Raw genomic sequence first — 20,556 nt, forward strand, 5'->3', positions numbered from 1 at the left:
AGAATGCCAGAGTTGATTCATATTATCCATATATCTCATACTCTCTCTCTCTCTCTCTCTCTCTCTCTCTCTCTCTCTCGGACAGTCTCGCCGCTCTTTATCTCTCTCTATCTCACCCGTTTCCTAATGAATCCTTTCATCCCTCTCCCTCCCCGCCCGTGGTGGCATCCAGGTCCCGCCCAGAAGATGCCCGCCACGGCCACCGCCATGGACTTCTTCCAGCTGTTCGTGCCGGACAACTGCATCCAGAACATGGTCACCCAGACCAACATGTACGCCAAGAAGTTCCAGGAGCGCTTCGGCTCCGACGAGGGCTGGCGCCCCGTCACGGCCCACGAGATGAAGGCCTTCCTGGGCTTCGTCACGTCGACCAGCGTGCACCGCTGCGAGTCGGTCCTCAGCATCTGGAGCTCGGGCTTCTTCAGCAACCGCAGCATCGCTCTGAAGATGAGCCAGACGCGCTTCGAGAAGATCCTCAAGTACTTCCACATCGTGGCGTTCCGGCCCTCGCAGGGCAGCAACCAGGGCCTGTACAAGATCCAGCCCTTCCTGGACTCACTGCAGCAGTCGTTCAGCTGCACCTTCAGACCATCTCAGACACAGGTCGGTTCAACAAATATTTATTTCCACAAAAAAAAAGATTTTATTTGTATTTATTTTTTTATTTTTTTACATAATAGGTAGTTAAACAACTAGTCGACTAGCAAACTAGGCAACTAGTCAACTAGTAAAAATGACTAGAAGTGAATGCCCTAGTGTGTGTGTGTGTGTGTGTGTGTGTGTGTGTGTGTGTGTGTGTGTGTGTGTGTGTGTGTGTGTGTGTGTGTGTGTGTGTGTGTGTGTGTGTGTGTGTGTGTGTGTGTGTGTGTGTGTGTGTGTGTGTGTGTGTGTGTGTGTGTGCGCGTGCGTGTGTGTGTGCGTGGGTGGGCTTGTGTGTACTATTTGTGCTTATTTTTACTTTTAGGTGGTAGTGTATTCTAACTGACGTTTTCTTATCTCACAGGATCTGCGAACCATTATTATGTACGTATGTAGTAGGGCAATCAATTAGATATTTGATAAGAGGCGAGACTACTGGTTGGTCATTTAGTGCAGATTTTCAAACGGCAACAAATCTTACTTGTTATACAACTTTAAGCCCCATTCGCACAGCGAAAATAGCAAATCTACAAGCTCACAATGCGTCTCATCGCAATGTGTTGTGTGCTTGCAGATCTGCTATTTTGAGGAACAAGATTCTTCTTCTTTTTTTTTGAGAACTTCCCCTATAGAGCGTCGCAGTCCCACCCCTTACCATGGACCAGGAAATGATTCTCCGTTCATTTTCCTCATAGACATTTCAGAAAGTATTTATTTAAAGACGTTTACGCCGCGGACAAAGCCAACTCGAGTCAAATCATGACAACAAATAATTAGAAAGAAGAAAAAAACGGCAGGTTACAACACCTTTTTTGTTGTTTTTCTTCTTTGTAATTATTTGTTTGGTCCAAAATATTGTTTGTGTTGTCATGAGTTGTCACGACTCGAGTTGGCTTTGTCCGCGGCGTAACTGTCTTTAAATAAATACTTTCTGAAATGTCTATGGGAAAAATGCATTGGGATTAATTTCCTGGTCCATGGTAGGGGGCCAGGAAATATGACAAGCCCAAAATAGGGAGGCCAGGTTGAAAGTGGTTATAGATATTATTAGAAATGCAAATGAATGTCTTTGTCACTGTGAAGTCATGGAAGAAGTTGCCCCGATACTGTACACACAACGTCTTGCCAAAGAATGAGGCCAGGCCAGGCATGCTGTCTCAGTCTTGTGTGTGTATGTGTGTTTGTTTCATCAGAAGTGGCACAGTATGTGTGTATCTAGGCCAGTTGGGTTGATCTGTTAGCTAGGTTTCTGTGCCAGCGACCGAGTGTAGTACCAGCAAATCACAGATTGAAACTGCTGTGCCACACAGACATTGGCCCAGAGTCAGTTTATCTGTAGTCTCTATCTCTAGGCTGAGAATGGAGTCTCTCAGACGTTTATCCATGAAGGTTGTAATTAGAAATAAATAACGAATAACGAACACATTTTGTTTTGTGCGTTCCTTAACCCATTCTGGACGGGAACCCGTTTTGGTGTTTTAACTAAGCATTATGTTATACTTTAGCTATTGAAAAATAGCTATCTACAAGCTCATAGCGCGCCACTCGGCTTGTAGGTCTGCTATTTTTGAAAAATCATAAATGTGGCACAAATCTTTGAATATATATTCTTTTTTTGTTGTTGTTTTTTTTTAGATTTTTTTTTTGCGGCTTACGCCTTTTATTGGTTTTTGAAGGGACAGACAGTAGGCTGACAGGAAACGGGAGAGAGATGGGGGAAGACATGCAGTAAAGGCCGTGTCGGGCTCGGGAGTCGAACCCGCGTGTTATACCTTTCAATCCCGGGAAATCATATCTGTCATTTTAGTTGTTACTATCGTCACTGTCGGTCAGAAACCTTGTATCGGCCGCCATTTTGCTTGTACACTCATTCTGTCCCAGCAAGGATAGCACATACAGTAAGCCCAACCCGGTTATTGAGGGGCGCTAGCCACCCCTATATACAGGTTTAATGTTTGTCTTGTCTAGACAAACATTAAAACGCCATTGACAATGGACAGAGTTTAACCCATTTTGGGCGGGAACCCCTTTTGGTGTTAGCATTAGGTTATGATTTAGCTATTGAAAAATAGCAGATCTACAAGCTCATAGCGCGCCACCGAGTGGCGCGCTACGAGCTTGTAGGTCTGCTATTTTTGAAAAATTGAAGAACGACTTTTTAGAATCTGATCTCAGGTCAAAATGGGTTAATGTTTGTTTTGTCACTAACACAAACATTAAATGCCATTAACAGAGTTTAATGTTAATTTTGTCTGTCACTGAGCAAATCGGCTGGTAGGGTTGGTAAAGCGCCCCTCACTTCACATGGGTGTGATTTTATTATCATGAGCACCGTCTTTTGTTCTCAGCCATTTGAAGCTGTAAGAAGCTGCCTCTACATTATAGCATCACGTCAATTCTAAAGTCAAATAATGGTGAAGAGAGAGGAGAGGAGGCTGCTATGGGGAGAGACGGTAATCATTTGAAATGCAAATATTGATCAAGCACTTCAAAGCACCAGTGGAAAATGATCTGGGAAATGCAACAGGCCAGATGTATTGTATGCAGATGGGATGGATACAGAGATTGCGTGCGTGCGTGCGTGCGTGCGTGCGTGCGTGCGTGCGTGCGCGCGCGAGTGGTTACAGAGCAGGGTGGTTGTGAATAGTAAATCAAATATTGTCGTCGGACAGAAACCTAATATCTCAATATGTTGGTTGTTTCAAGCCTACGTACAGTAAGCACACATTTGTTGTTTTGCTGTAGGAAAGCATTATTGGATTTTCATATAAAAATACAAAGAAGACACGATGATTCATGATACAGAGATATGCACTCCTTTTTTTTTTTTTTAATATATTTTTTTGCGGCTTACGCCTTTTATTGTTTTTTTTTGAAGGGACAGACAGTAGGCTGACAGGAAACGGGATAGAGATGGGGGAAGACATGCAGTAAAGGCCGTGTCGGGCTCGGGAGTCGAACCCGCGGCACACTGCGACTGGATTACCAGTCGGGTGCCCAGACGGTTACGCCACCGCCTGGGCGAGATATGCACTCCTAACTCACATACAGTACTTTGCACATGGAAGCCACAATGTTATACCACCCTACTGTAGCTGCTATATATGTTAATTTCTTCTCGAAAAAGGAAAAAGAGACGATGGGAAACGGTTAAGATAAAAATATTATCCGGAATGTTGCTTTTATAGTTTTTCAAGTGCACTTACGATCCAATTAGTGAGAGCAGGGTATTGTAATGTCTATCTAGCTAAGGTAGGATATATTTTTAATAACAGTTCAATGGGATTTATGGATTCAAAAACAGCCTTCTCTGCCTTAGTGTACAGTAGGTTGCACACTAGTGACACTACTATGGACAACGTGCCCCACTGCAGTAGTTGTTTGTGCCTTTTTTATGATGGGGATCTTGAGTGAAATTTGTCGGTCACCTGGATGACATAGTCCACTAGCATCATGTTGCGTGAAAGGGATTTAAACAACCCATTTTGGGGCGGGAACCCCTTTTGGTGTTTTAAACATTATGTTGTAATTTAGCTATTGAAAAATAGCAGATCTACAAGCTCATAGCGCGCCACCGAGTGGCGCGCTACAAGCTTGTAGGTCTGCTATTTTTGAAAAATCGTGAAAATATATATATTTTTTTTAATTTCGACGTCAGGCCTAAATGGGTTAACGACATACACACACACACACACGCACGCACGCACGCACGCACGCACGCACGCACGCACGCACGCACGCACGCACACAGATTCAGAGTAGCAATTATCATGGACTGACCCTCCACAGCAACTACACATTATGCACAGTCTGCTCCTCACACATGCATACGCGTAAGGGCCGATTCATACTCCTATTTTAGAGCCGAATAAAAGTCGGTTCGGCTCTGTAGAGCCTACAATGTGACGTCATTTGAGGTTCGGGGGGGGGAGTACCGTCCTAAAGTCGGCTCTTCGGTGCTACTGAAAATTTCTGACGAGCCGAAATCATTTCGGCACTACAGCGCCGAAACAGCGGTAAAATAGGAGTATGAATCGGCCCTAAGGCTTTGCGTGTCGGATGCATACTTGGGCAATACTTATGAAAGACTGACTCAAAGGCACAGGCTAAATCATGACCATAGGGTTTTTTTTTGCTTTATTCGTCAGGAGACACTTGGTCCTTTAGCTACACTCCTCGATGGTAGATTTGAGGCCAGATAGATCAGTCTATGCTGCCTCTGCAGTCTCCAGAGGGATGCAATCAATCAATCTCTCACTTCTCATGGGACATTTGAAGTGAATCCATGACTGTCTCCACAGATTTTTAACCACTTCCCACCTGGTGTCCCTACCGTATATATTTTGTCATTATGGGTAAAGGTTTTCAGCACTGTTAGATGAGCTTGTGGATCGGCAATTTTTTAAATATTCAATTGATTAATAACGTGATTTATTTGTATTTATTTATTTGTTTGCTTCTAAGTATAAATAAATATACATGTTTCATCTTGATTAGAAACTGTTGCACTGTTCGACAAAATAAAGATCAGAACATCTGCAATCGGTGGTCTATGACTCTCCAAAATCTGGATCTGCATTGGACCCAGAAATCTGGCATCGGTCCGGCTCTGAGATGCATACTGATAGGAAGACTGCAGCTTTATTGGGGAGTTGAATGTTGGAGTTGTTTTTCTGATCAATGTTGTAGTATACTGAGGGAATGCTTGTACTACCAACAATGAATTCAACTAGAAAATAAAAAATAAACTAGATTAAAACACAATCAAATCCAGCATGCCCAAGGGGCTAAAGTGAATGACCTTGTTGTCGAAGGGCGAGTGCTCTCTACCGACTGAGCTACCCAGACACTATCATGTTTTGATGTTAATCTTTAATCTATAAGCTTGTACAAATTGCTCTGTGATTAAAATGTAAAAAATAAATAAACAGTTTCCATTGACCAAAAATATACAAGAATTTGGCCTGATGGCAGTGTGATGAATTGAACATGGTGGACCCTCTTGTAAACAAGTGTAATGCTTAATTGGGTCGTCCACTCACAGTTAACAGCCTTTGTATTGAGTTTGTGCTTGAAATGTACTGTAATTCTGCAAACTGTTAATAAATATTTCAATCAATCAATCAATCAAAAAAACAAGAAATGTGATGGTGATCGGCAGTATGCGACACACACGCACACACACACACGCACACACACACACACACACACACGCACGCACGCACGCACGCACACACACACACACACGCACGCGCGCGCGCGCACGCACGCACGCACGCACGCACGCACGCACGCACGCACGCACGCACGCACGCACGCACGCACGCACGCACGCACGCACGCACGCACGCACGCACGCACGCACGCACGCACGCACGCACGCACACACACACACACACACACACACACACACACACACACACACACACACACACACACACACACACACACACACACACACACACACACACACACACACACACACACACAGTAATCCTGTATGTGTGTGTCCTACTGCAGGTTCTTCACGAGCCACTAATAGATGAAGATCCGGTCTTCATCACCACCTGTACGGAGAGAGAGATGAGGAAGAGGAAGAAGAGGAAGTTCAGCCTCTGGGTCCGACAGTGCACCTCCACTGGATTCATCTGCCAGGTGATACCCCACTTAACTCATTCAGGCCTGACGTCGAAATTTAAAAAAAAAAGTTTTCTAAATCATGACAATTTTCGGAAAGATTTGAGGCACATTTTAACGATTTTTCAAAAATAGCAGACCTACAAGTTCATAGTGCGCCACTCGGTGGCGCGCTATGAGCTTGTACATCTGCTATTTTTCAATAGCTAAATTATAACATAATGTTTAAAACACCAAAAGGGGTTCCCGCCCAAAATTGGTTAATGGTTAATGTGGTTAAACGCTAACGTGACATGGATGCGTTCCAGGTCTCAATGGATTAACTCATTTTGGACTGAGGTCGATTAAAAAAAAGACTTCTAAATCCTAACATTTTTCTGAAAAACCTATGTTTCTATGTCAGTGGTGCTCAACCTTTTTCATGTCAAGGACCCCCAGAATTATCTCTATTGGGTTACGGACCCCCATCTCAAAATATGTAGTTCCAGGGACCCCCCATGAAGCAAATATTTTAGTTAAAAATGTTCGCTCTGAAATATATATTCAATGATTTGCGCCACATTTTAACGATTTTTCAAAAATAGCAGACCTACAAGCTCGTAGCTTGTAGCTCGTAGCTCATATTTTTCAACAGCTAAATTATAACATAATGTTGAAAACACCAAAAGGGGTTCCCGCCCAAAATGGGTTAAGTGTGTGTGTGTGTGTGTGTGTGTGTGTGTGCGCGTGTGTGTGTGTGTGTGTGCGTGCGTGCGTGCGTGCGTGTGTGTGTGCGGACATGTCAAATTCTGACAGCATCACAATATGTTACTATATTTGAGTCAGTAAAATGTATCATCGTACATCATCACATTCTGTGCTCAGCCAATCAAATCATCACATTCCGTGGTACACACAGACACACAAAGCTGGGCGAAAAAACAAGACCTCAGCAAGTCCACGTCTAATTTGATGTCATCATATTTCCATTTTCTGGTCCATCGCCTGTCAACACGACAAAGAATAAAATCCCTTTTGAGACCAATTGTTGTCATGAATATTTTCAATGCTGCTTGTTAACTCTATGGCCTCTGAGTAAGACATTAGCATAGATACAATACAATATTTGAATAACACAAACATTGTTTTGTTGAAACACACGTCTCTCTCTCTCTCTCTCTCTCTCTCTCTCTCTCACACACACGCTCGCGTGCACACGTATACAGTATACACATGTGACGCGCACATAGCCACACACACACACACACACACACACACACACACACACACACACACACACACACACACACACACACACACTCATTTAACACTCCCATTTGACAGTGTATCGGTCTGAATGTGACAGGTTTTTTCCTTTTCATGCGTGAGGCAGACCAACAACCTTCATCTACCCTCCAGTCCTGTGCCAGACAGGGACTTGAATAACACACATCCATTCAGCTGAGACACAACACTGCAGCCAGCAACACTGACTGTTACACGTCACATAGCCTGGAACTCACCTATGCTTTTCATGGCATAGGCAGCTCCCGGCAGGATCCGCCGGGAGAAACTATGCGCAGCTGCGCGACATGAGACTAATTACTTAGAGCGACAGAGAGAGAGAGAGGAGTGTGTGTGTGTACATGTGTGCGTGTGTGTCAATTTAACAAAGGTGCAGACGATCAGAAATCAGCAGAGAGTGAGCGATGTTTGCGCTACTCTATGCCGCATTGAAGTGGACTCGGACCCAGACTTTTTTTTTCTCCCTGGAAATAAAAACGTCTGGGTTTCCGAGGCTACACGTCACATAACACACCTCCATTCAGCTGAGACACAACACTGCAGCAACACTGACTGTTACACGTCACATAACACACCTCCATTCAGCTGAGACACAACACTGCAGCAACACTGACTGTTACACGTCACATAACACACCTCCATTCAGCTGAGACACAACGCTGCAGCAACACTCACTGTTACACGTCACATAACACACCTCCATTCAGCTGAGACACAACACTGCAGCAACACTGACTGTTACACGTCACATAACACACCTCCATTCAGCTGAGACACAACACTGCAGCAACACAACACCGCACGCACACACACACACACACACACACACACACACACACACACACACACACCACTAAGCAGTAGACTTTTTACAGGGGGCAGTTACAAATTAGCAGATCTACAAGGTCACAATGTATTGCAATGAGAAATTGTGAGCTTGTTGTAGCTCTGATTTCTATGCAATGGGGTTTCATGTAGAAGGGGGAGGGGGGGGGGGGGGGAGACCCTCCATCTTAACTTGTTTGTTCTGCTGTCATTTCTCTGCTAGGGCTCTTTGTGACAAGAGATGGCCAGCCCTATTCTTAGACACATGCAGAATAAACTGGCCTGTTATGACAGGTCTGCGTATTCTGCGTCAATATTTGAATATTCATGATAATGTACTGTACAAGTCTGTGAGTGGAAGGCACAGGCTGCCCTTTTCTTGCTTTGGAAGACAAAGACAGTATTGACTACGGACAGATAAGAGCAGAACAAATACAGAATGTCATGGCTCTCCACTGCCAGAAACCCATCAATAGATACATGAATCTGGCCCAGGCGGTGGCGTAACCGTCTGGGCACCCGACTGGTAATCCAGTCGCAGTGTGCCGCGGGTTCGACTCCCGAGCCCGACACGGCCTTTACTGCATGTCTTCCCCCATCTCTCTCCCGTTTCCTGTCAGCCTACTGTCTGTCCCTTCAAAATAAAAAACAATAAAAGGCGTAAGCCGCAAAAAAGATATCTTTAAAAAATAAAATAAAAAAATAGATACATGAATCTTAGGAAGGCGGTGAAATGTTTTCCATTTTTGAATTGGATCTGGTAGAGATTTCCATTACTGTAAGTGGACGGGCTCTTCAGAGTGCCAGTTCTCTTGTATCCTCTTGCTTGGCTTAGGTTCATAAAACATTACAACATCTCCCCAACTCAGCCAGACAAGGCCCACCTCCTTGTCTGGCTGGTTTAAAAAGTACACATCAACACACCAAACACAACACAACAAAACACACAACGGCTACACTTTACCCTTCTGTTGTTTGTTGGACGTACAGTCTCTGTGCTAAAATTCACTCCCTTTTAAATGACTTGTGCCAAAGGGAGAGAAAATAATTTAAGGAATAAAACGTTAATGGAGTGAATCAATGAGATTCCATTAGCAAGTTTTTCATTCTACGCACGTGCTTGTACGCACACACACACACACACACACACACACACACACACACACACACACACACACACACACACACACACACACACACACACACACTTAGTTTAATAACTCTGTGCCTGAGGTGGATGGGGCTAATCATCGTAATGCTCGTTCAGCTCATGAACAATAGACAAAATTGGCACAATGGATAGATACGCTGGACACTAATGGAGTGTGCGACTGTGCGTGTGTAGTGTGTGTGTGTTGCAGTGGTCATCTCATGTGATGAATGCTTATTGGTGGACAGTGGATTGCACAAATCTAATCTTCTTTCAGTCTGTCATGTAAGTGTAATGGATTATGCAGGGTAGACATTGCAGAATGTGCAGTTATCATAGCATCGAGCAAAAAAAAGCTTTTAAAATCTGCCTTTTCGCAAGATTTGGTGCAACGCAACTGATCTTTATGAAACAGTCAATAACATTTTCTTGTAAAAACAAATACATGTAACTATGTAATCCCTTGTATTATAGATGAGCACCTTGAAAGTGAATAAAGTTTAAATTAGTTTAGATATTAGAGTAATGGAGGATTTGGGGAAGAAACTGTACATTTTTGTTAATGTTGAATTAGGCTATTTTATCTCTCGGACCTAATCAAACACATCACCTAAACAAGTCCTTGTGGACAGCAAATTAATGAGCAGGTATAAATAATTTTTGGTTTTGGTCATGTCCTCACAGCTGGGGGAGGGGGTCTCTTGCCTTATACTATATTGCCACCAAAATGTGGAAACAGCCACAAAACCTTCCCCATCCAAATTTAACTGACCTAAAAAACAGTTTTCCTGCAAATGTAAACTAATTGAACTAGCTTGCCCCAGAGATGCAATCTGCCTTGGCGGATGGGAACGATAAGACAATAACATGGTTTCCAGTGAAATGATGGATTGGAACTGAGGGATGAAGTAAATTCAATGTTTTATTTAAGGGATGATGTTCAACAAAATTCCAGAAGGGAAAAGAAAGGGCAAGTGCCAAATCAAAACACACAAAAAAAATCAAATACCCATTAACCGAACAAAATATCTTCTCTCATCAAAAATAAAAAACCTACTACACTATCAACCAAAATGTAAGTGTGAAAATGTAACAGATACCCCAATTTTAAACTATCATTCCCTGTTAGAAACAGAAAATGCTGCGCAAAGCACTGAGACAAACACACTACCAGGTTGGTCTGAAATTATCTGAATACAAAGAGATTCTAGGTGTTGCCACACTTATAAAAGAGCCGCGCACGTCTTAAGCTGTGCGCAGCTTATTTTCCGAGTTTTTAGACAGCTGGTGGATGGAAATTAAGCTCCACCTCCGCGGACGACTTGCGCGGAGGAGAGCGTTTCCGGGAATCTGGCCGTCGCGCAAATCGTCCGCGGAGGTGGAGCTTCTTTTCCATCCACCAGCTGTCTAAAAACTTGGAAAATAAGCTGCGCACAGCTTAAGACGTGCGCGGCTGTCGACCGTTTTGCGATTAGGTGTGGAAACACTGACACAGGTGTATGTTTTGGAAGTGATTGGAGATGATTGGATGAATGGAGATTAGAGGACCAATGGGATGGTGAGGCGGAATTGAGGGATGATGGAATGATTGATGACCGCGGGCTTGAGGAAAGAGGGAGAAAACAGGGAGGGAAGAAACAAACAAACAACACAAGTCCACATGACTGCATGCAGTAATGCATACATGTGACATAATAACCCCACTGACCGTTTTGTTGTATCTCAATAAACTCAACTGATATCAAGTTGTGGTCTCTCTGATCCCTGAAACATGTGCCCATGTTCTAATCTAGTCTCTCTCTCTCTCTCTCTCTCTCTCTCTCTCTCTCTCTCTCTCTCTCTCTCTCTCTCGCTCTCTCTCTCCAGATTTCTGTCCATCTGAAGGAGGGCCAGTCTACAGACGGCCTGTCCACCCTGAAGAACAAGCCTCAGCTCCACAGCCTGGTGGCCAAGCAGCTCTGCCAGAACCTCTCTGGGAAAAACACCATCGTCTTCACTGGGCCTTCCATCACCAGTCTCAACCTCTTCACAGAGTTCAGCAAACAAGGTATGGGGATGGATGGATGTATATGGAGTTATGGACGGACGGACGGGCAAGTGGATGGATGGATGAATAGAGAGATTGACGAAAGCATGGACGGACAGATGGGTAGACACTAGATAGATAGATAGTTACTGTAGATAGATAGATCTCTCTCTGTTATCTCTCACACACACGCTCGCGCACGCACGCACGCACACGCGCGCGCGCGCACACACACACACACACACACACACACACACACACACACACACACACACACACACACACACACACACACACACACACACACACACACACAATTACTCTTTATCTCTCTCAATCTGTCTCATTATGCCCCTTACTTCCCTCTCCTCTCCTGTCCCCATGCCCGACTCTCCCCCTCTCTCCCTCTCCCTCTCTCCCTCTCTGCACCCTCCTCCCTCCCAGCTGTTCAGCTTCTATAATCTCCCTCATCATCTATTCTATCGTCTCCTCCTGCAGGCTTCGCCGTCCTTCCTTCCTCGTTTGCCCGCAGGTTTTCATTTTAATTGCCGTGTGATGATAGCATCCGCGGGCGGCTGAATAACGGAGACAATCTGTTCACCTTAAAATTCAACTGCACATGACTCCGGTGTTGTTTAGCTGGAACTCTACATAGTGCTGTCGTGATTCTTTATTTCCCCACAAGCTTTTGAGCTCAAATTAATTTGCCCAAACATTTTGTTTGGAGAAAAGCCTAAAGGACAAAAGGGTAGATAGTGGAGTAATAGTCTTGTGTTGCCTCCAAATGCAAGGTAGTTAGAGAATAACAGAGAACAGCGGCTAAACCCAGAGACATAGAAAGGTAGACTCCGGCTCTGGGGGCGCGAAGGACGCACTGTGACTGAACATTATTCCCAATGGCATGTTGCAAGGAGTTGCATTGGTGTGGTTTGTTTGTTGCAAGGAGTTGCAGCTGGTGTGGTTAATTGGGCCTAAAACTGTACTTATTTATCCCCTACTACTAGTAGGAGGGGTCATGCCCATTTACTCAAACACGAAGGCGATTCCGCACTCACCTCTAAGGGCATGTGTATCATATGGTTGCTGCCATTTTTGTTTCTGGCGGCTGCCATTTTTGTTCCCAATATGGCGGAGACACAGCACACTGCCACTCATAGTGACTACTGGCCAATCAGGCAATCACCTGCAGCAAGCATAGAGTATAAAGAAGGATAGAGACTGATCTGGCGCGAAGCTCCGCCCCCTCCGCTATTCATGTCAGTGGAAGTTGCTCAGTGGCGTTTTGAAGCACCCGGAAGGACCGTCTCAGAACGTCTACTTCCGCATTTGACCACCACATTTTGGTGGTCAAATGCGGAAGTGCAACCGAGCGCTCAATGTTAAAGCCCAGCTGCACGGGGTTTCCCGGTCATGAATCCACGGGTCTGCCTGTAGTCCCTCCTCTTACCACTAGGGCCCAGTGCTTCAACGTTGGAGTGCCTCACTGGCCCCTTGGCAGCAAGTCTTTTCTGGGACTTGTCAGAATCATCACTTCCTCTTCAGTGACATCACTTCCTCCTCAGTGACATCACTTCCTCCTCAGTAACTCAGTAAGTTCCTCCCCAGTGGCTGGATGCGTTCGTTGAACGCACCCTAGATTCTGACAAGTCCCGGAAAAGACGTGCTGTGATAGTCACTTTGAGTAGCAGCGTGCCGTGCCTCCGCCATATTGGAGCTCAATATGGCCTCCATAAGATTATATGTCGCGGGGCGCTAGTCCCCCCTATGCCCAGCTTTGTCTGTTTGTGTGAACACAAACACGATGATTTGATTGGCTGATCACCCCATAGCGATGATTTGATTGGCTGAGCACATGTATAATGAGGATAGTGTGGGCAGAAAAGTGAAGACGCCAAAAGTGATTGGAGGGAATGACATGTGTGATGATTTGATTGGCTTAGCACGGAATGTGATGATGTTTGAGGTATATGATAATAAGAGCACCCCTCACTTCACACAAGTGTGATTTTTATATCTACTAGACCTGTACGTGCCCGTCGGCCTCTGGCCTACTTGAGAACGATGCAACTTGGGAACCTAATAATACCCGTTGTCAACTTGTCATAGCAGTAGCACCCGTTTTAACTATCTGTCTGTGTCCCTTTTGTGCCCATACTGTATATGGAGATCTAGTATGCAATGCCTGTTGTTGTCATAGCACCCATTTTAACTGTCTGTCTGTGTCCCACATGGAGATCTCTGTATCTGTATCTGTCTGTCTGCCTGTGTCTGATAGAGTCCTGCAAACTGAAAAGTGGACTGGTTAAGTAATCAATTGCAGGTGTGGGGGTTGCCATGGCAATCAAATGGCTGAGGCAGAGGCTGGAAATTGCACAGGTGAGGGGATTTAGGCTGATCAGGCCCACTGGCAGAGCCTGAGCAGAGCCTTTTGTGGTGGTTCTGGAGAACCGTGGGTCCGACCGACTCGATGCGGGCACTACACTCCCTGCGGGGGTGTGGAATGCGTGTGTCGAAGTGTGTTGAAGTCGGTGGGGCAAACGGTTCTCGAGTTACGTGCATTACAACCGTAGACACACGCACACCACCCTAAAGACTGTTTTACAATGCTTTTTTTACTGACTGACTGACTTGTAACTTGTGACTTGTAACTTTTGCTTGTCTAGTTGAGTAAGAACTCCAGTGGTTAGATGTAGTACCTCCTTCTGCCCATTAGAGAGCAGTGCTGAGCTGATGTCTTCCAATCAATAGAGGAAAAGCTGACATCATGCCCTGGATTGGAAACTGACCTCAGGCGAATAAGGAAAATAATCTAATGTTGGCCTTGACAGTTTTGGAATGCACAGTGGATAGTCCTCATTCATCTACATTACAGCATTGTGCAATGAATCATAATTAGAGTGGAGCATTCAGCCTGGTAAAAGCTCAAATTAGTTTATCTAGAAAATACTTTTTTCTCAAATTCTCCCTAGATTCAAGATCCAAGCACAAGGAGTGAAATTCCTTGTTTTCCGTTTCTCAACATTGTAGCAGAAATAACAATAACAAAGAGATAATTAATAACAGTAGCAAGTAGAAGGTAAAGACCAGTAAGATGCCTTAAGTTAGGCAGCATTACATGAAGAGCGGAAGCATTACATGAAACGTGACAGGCTCGGTTGGCCCATAGAAAGCTACAGGCAAAGCGAGTACAGGAAGTGTGACAGGCGAAGTGTGACAGGCTTGAGCGTTACAGACTTCCTGCAGGTACAATCCAAACAAGATCCACCAATCAGCAATACATTATGATGTTATTATATTAGACCGGTTATGCTCTGTCCTACGAGCAACTCAATAATATTGGCAGAGAAAGATTTTTTTTTGAGAGACAAAATGAGTTTATTTGGTGTGTGTGTGTGTGTGTGTGTGTGTGTGTGTGTGTGTGTGTGTGTGTGTGTGTGTGTGTGTGTGTGTGTGTGTGTGTGTGTGCACGTGCGTGCGTGCGTGCGTGTGCGTGTGTGTGTGTGTGGCGTGCGTTCTTCACTTTGCCCCTCCAGATATCTACTGCTGTGGCCTCCTGAGCACCCGGAAGAGTGACTGCACGGGACTGCCCCAGTGCATGCTGGTCTGTGGCTCCACGCCGGCACAGCGGGGCCAATCAAGGGTCATGATGCGAGGCAGTATGTCTCTCATCAGCTGGTACAACAAGGGCCACTTCAGGTTCCTCACCAACGCTTACTCCCCAACCAAACAAGGTCAGTGACGCCCTACCTTTCTTGTACTTAAATTAAGGACTTAGGTTGACTTTGTTTCACTGACTTACCACGGAGCTATGATGATGCTACAGTTGCACGTATTATTATTTGTTTCATTGTCTTGCAATTAATTTGTTTATTGGGGTACTGTAGATACTTGCTTTGAGAAACCCAGCCATAACTAAAATGCTCTAAAACTTTTTTTTAATTGTACATTTGGAATGTATTACTATAGTCAAATAAGCTTCCACATGCTGTTTTTGAAATGTTTCATATTTGAAGCATTTCATGTGAATTACTGTATGTTGTGCAGGTTTATGTGTGAGGGGATTTGGGTAACATCCTGCTATTTATAGATGCAAAAAGATAGATGCAATCAGCGAGCCCTCCTAATCCTCGATAATCCAGTTCAGAGCCCACTGACCGTTGAGCATGCCGGTGTTATTGTATAATCCACCTCAGATTACACAATATAAGGACATTTGTCAAGTATGTCTGATTGACACACACTGGTTCTGGTTCGTGTGTGTGTACTGTATATGTGCGTGCGTGCGTGCGTGCGTGCGTGCGTGCGTGCGTGCGCTTACGTCTGTGCATGTGTGTGTGTGTGTGTGTGTGTGTGTGTGTGTGTGTGTGCGTGTGCATGTGTGTGTGTGCAGGTATGATCATTAAGAGGAAAAGTGGGGAAATACCATGTCCTTTGGCTGTTGAGGCCTTCGCTGCCCACCTCAGTTACATCTGCAAATATGATGATAAGTACAGCAAGTATGTGACACTACTCTACAATAACACATTTAAATATGATGATAAGTACAGCAAGTATGTGACACTACTCTACAATAACACATTTAAATATGATGATAAGTACAGCAAAGTGACACTATACTCTACAATAACACATTTAAATATGATGATAAGTACAGCAAGTATGTGACACTACTCTACAATAACACATTTAAATATGATGATAAGTACAGCAAGTATGTGACACTATACTCTACGATAACACATTTCACTGTGTGTATGATGCTGTATGTGTGCAGTTTGGAAATGATGAGACATTGGATTGTAAGTCAATGGAAAACTAGATCGGTGCAACTTCAAAGTGCTATAACAAGACTTATTCTAAATCTATACTGGGATTTTGATGTGCTCAGCAAGTATCGTGACTACAGGAGGTGTAGGTTTCAAATATTGTAGATACGATTTAGGCCTGACGTCGAAATAAAAAAAACGTTCGCTCTGAAAGAATATATATATATTCAAAGATTTGTGCCGCATTTTTACGATTTTTCAAAAATAGCAGACCTACAAGTTCATAGCGCGCCACTCGGTGACGCGCTATGAGCTTGTAGATCTGCTATTTTTTCAATAGCTAAAGTATAACAGAATGCTGGAAACACCAAAAGGGGTTCCCGCCCAAAATGTTTTTTTTTTTCAGTTTTTCATGTGTCTATGAGGTGACAGTACTTCATTAGACACCCTGGAGTTGTTTTTATGTGCAATGGCGTATTACCTTTGTATTTAGGGTTTCTTCCTGGAGGCTGAACCCTTGACAGTCAAACGGGGCCAATGAAATAAACAGTAATATAGTGACATCACACTATCAGCCTCAGCCCCTCCCCTAACCCCTCCCCCTTTATCATACAACTACAGCTGTGGCTTCAGTTCAGGTGGATCACCACCCACCAGGCAAACCGGGCATACTTAATGAACTGGTGGGCGTGCCCACATAAAAACAACATTTTAACAAATACTGTACACTTTTTTGAAAAAATGATACCTCCTTATATAACAATAAGACTTGATGATCATGTTTTAGGGTGGAAAAAAATCACGGCAATCCATCTTTAAGTCATAATTAAGTCACATGAAGTCCAACTAAGATACACATGTGAGCGATTAGACCCCGTCTTGTTGAAATTACACCTGGCCAAACTCTAGAAAACATCAATGTGTGTATCGGAAAACCTGAATCTCAAAAATCTTCATCAAACTGAAAGTGTGATACTGTAGCTGGAAAACTAAAGCATAAAACATACTGTACTGTTACATGTCTAAGGCTATTATTTATGGCTCTTGTCATGAGTGTTGAGTGGCGGTACACATTGACAATGTAAATTGATTATGGTACAACGTAATTCCTACTCGATTTCATGCATGCACCTGAACACTCGGTCATAATTTAACGAACAAAATTACTTGAATGTTACTTGAGGCATTCATTTTTTAAGAATCTGTATAATATTAGCTTTTTATCTTGATCAAAACCTTCCACTGCTCTGTTCACCACAAAGTCAACATGAATGTCTTCTTCGTGGGTGGCAGCTACTCCTCTGAAGAATTGCTTCCGCATGGTCTGAAGAAATCTCCTTTTGGATTCATTCAGGTCTGTTGCCAATGACCTCAGGCTCTCAGGGTACACTTTATTTTCCCTGGCACTCTTAACGGCTTCAGAGACCAGGCGGCGACAGGCTCCATCAACTCGGTGTATCACGCTGGTGGCACATCGCAGCCGGTCAGCCTCCTTCTGTTCTGTGTGGTCCTCTGTTGGGCTCAGTGGGTTATTCAGAGCACAGGAGATGAACTCCATCAACTTCTGGATGTCCGTCTTGGTCAAGTGGTTCGTGGTGTTGAGGACAAAGCTGTTCTCCCACAAATTCTTCTGTGGATTCGGTAACACCAACCGTTTCTCCATCTCCAGTATCACCTCAGTGGGTAATGGATCGGATCGACGTTGATTTCTACTGATGCACGATTCCACAGGAGAGTGAAGATACACCTGGCAGAACCCCAGCGAATGCTTTTTAGCAAGTCGGTACACTTCATATCTCATGCTTGGATAGTAGAAGTTGTCATCGAGCAGAACAACTAGTGGGTCGGGCCGAGAGGTGTGCGACGCTAGCGCAGTTTGTATGCATCGTCTCCAATTATCGCGATTTATCGGACAAGAGGCGGGCGGGTCTGCTAACACTCGGGTGTTCTCCAAGAACTTCCCGATGCACTGAAGCATTGCTTGTCTATGCATCTTCCACTGAGTTTGCTTTTGTTGGTCTCCGTGACCACCGTCCTCCATGACTCTAACGTTGAACGCATCGCCGGGTATCAGGTCATCATAAGGGACCACAATGCACCTCAGTCTCTGCTCTGCGGCCAGCGTGGTGATTTGTCGTGCGAGAGTGGACTTTCCGGCTGCAGGTAAACCGCACAGAACACACAGGCATGCTCGCAACTGCGCAGCATCTTCTAAATCCATGTGACTGATCATGTGACCCTAACCCACCCATCAGAGGTGTGGCTTCCAGAGGTACCTTTCGCCTGAAAGGTTTTGAAAGGTACCTATAGATACCAGGGAGGAACAGACTTACAGAACTGGACTGTATTAACAATTACCACGAACATAAGAGTTGTGTTTGTTGACTTCGAATCAAATCCAGAGGCAGCTGTGTGTTTCTAGATGACATTATGAAAAAGACTAGAGAGCACACAACAGGTTAAACACAAGAAATTTGCACTCGATTGAGTGCAAATTCCAGCATGACGGATGGAACTCCGTATTTATGCGAAACTGAAGTCAGTCATCTATGACGTATCCTAACAAATTACTCCATATTTGGGCAAGGTTTCAGCCCGATCTGCCATTGACTTCCATCCATTATACAAGTGTAATATTTAAAACAATATACGCTAAAAATGTATGTGAAAAATGGTACCTATTACATGGGCTACTGGCAGCAGGCAGAAGAAATTTGCCGGTCCAGCAATTTACAAGATTGACTCTGGACAAACAGACAGACAGACAGACAGACAGACAGACAGACAGATTCTACTGTAAATGTGTATTCTCTGGCCTGGGCCATGGCTCAGCGGTCCAGGCACCTTGGCTGGTAATCCAGTCTGGCAGTGTGCCGCGGGTTCGACTCCCGATCACGACGGCCTTTACTGCATGTCTTCCCCCATCTCTCTCCCTATTTGCTGTCAGCCTACTGTCTGTCCCTCCATAAAATATATAAAATAAAGGCAAAAGCCACAAAAAAAAAAACATTAAAAAAAATGGTGTATTCTCTTGTCAATATACTTGCAGCAGGTTTGAGGGGTTGTGAGGGCATTGGTGTGTGAAGGTGGGAAGTGAGGACGCTGGCGTTGACTGTTCGCCGCTTCACCTCCCAATGTATGAATGAATGGCCCATTTAATTGTAAAGCACTTTGAGTAAGCATGTAGTGCATAGAAAAGCACAAAAAAAAATGCAATCCATTATTATTTAGGAAAGCCCAGCAATATCTCCAATAGACATTTGGGGCTCCATTTTCGTCACCGCTAAACCCATTATCCCTAAACTTCTTTGCCTTTTTTACTATTTTGAAAAACATTTTTGAATAGTTCAACTAGCCAATCTACATTGACACGTTGTGAGCTTGTAGACTGGCCATTTTAACTATTCAAAAATGTTTAGCAAAATAGCAAAAAAAGGCAAAGAAGTTTAGGGATAAGGGGTTTAGCAGTGACGAAAATGGAGCCCTTGGTGTCCTGTCCTATGCGGGAAACGCGCGTTTGAATCCCGGTGTACACACATACAGTCCTGTAGTTACTACTACTCTATGTAACCTGTTCTAATGCAAATGCTATTTCTCTTCCCCACAGGTACTTCATATTCCATAAGCCCAATAAGACGTGGCAGCAGGTCTTCTGGCTGACCATCAGCATTGCCATCAACAATGCCTACATCCTGTACAAGATGTCGGACGCCTATGCCGTCAAGCGTTACAGCCGAGCGCAGTTTGGAGAGAGACTGGTCCGAGAGCTGCTAGACCTGGACGACTGCTCCCCCACGCAGTGAGGAGGAGCAGTCCGCGGCACAGGCACCGGCACTGACATACATTCATACATACATACATACATACATACATCATACATCATACATACTGTACATGCATACGTAGTACGTACATACACTCACTCACTCACTCACCCCCTCACGTTCGCAGTTTCGCACGCACGCGCACACACACACACACACACACACACACACACACACACACACACACACACTCTCTCTCTCTAGCTGTGTGGCCCGTGTCATATAGGCCTCCATCTTTATACTGTATATACACTTTAAAGATCACTCTGTCACAAATTCAGACCTGCAGCATAAGGATCACATGCAGGCCAGGATTTTACTGTACACTCACTCATTAACTCACACACTAACACATGCAAGCATTTTCTTGTTAGTCTTCATGTCAAAATCCTGAAGCAGTGCCAA

General features: G+C 44.4%; 2 protein-coding genes across 2 annotated transcripts in view; one reads left to right on the plus strand and one right to left on the minus strand.

Moving 5' to 3' along the window:
* The window catches only part of pgbd5 (piggyBac transposable element derived 5), a 34,613-nt gene extending 14,447 nt beyond the window's left edge, over positions 1 to 20,166 (plus strand). The window contains exons 2-7 of the mRNA XM_079512352.1: positions 173 to 603; positions 6,160 to 6,294; positions 11,402 to 11,582; positions 15,095 to 15,292; positions 15,952 to 16,057; positions 19,935 to 20,166. Coding sequence (XP_079368478.1) covers positions 173 to 603; positions 6,160 to 6,294; positions 11,402 to 11,582; positions 15,095 to 15,292; positions 15,952 to 16,057; positions 19,935 to 20,130 — 1,247 coding nt within the window. The 3' untranslated portion in view covers positions 20,131 to 20,166. The remainder of the gene's footprint in view (positions 1 to 172; positions 604 to 6,159; positions 6,295 to 11,401; positions 11,583 to 15,094; positions 15,293 to 15,951; positions 16,058 to 19,934) is intronic.
* Positions 17,502 to 18,548, minus strand: LOC306931459 (L-seryl-tRNA(Sec) kinase-like; the record flags this gene model as incomplete). The annotated part of the gene is made up of 1 exon (XM_079512861.1): positions 17,502 to 18,548. The coding sequence occupies one exon, from the start codon at positions 18,546 to 18,548 to the stop codon at positions 17,502 to 17,504; it is 1,047 nt and encodes a 348-aa protein (XP_079368987.1).
* Positions 20,167 to 20,556: the final 390 nt, after the last annotated feature.

Source organism: Electrona antarctica (genome assembly GCF_951216825.1).
Source record: "Electrona antarctica genome assembly, chromosome: 10".
In the NCBI taxonomy this organism is placed as follows: Eukaryota; Metazoa; Chordata; class Actinopteri; order Myctophiformes; family Myctophidae; genus Electrona; species Electrona antarctica.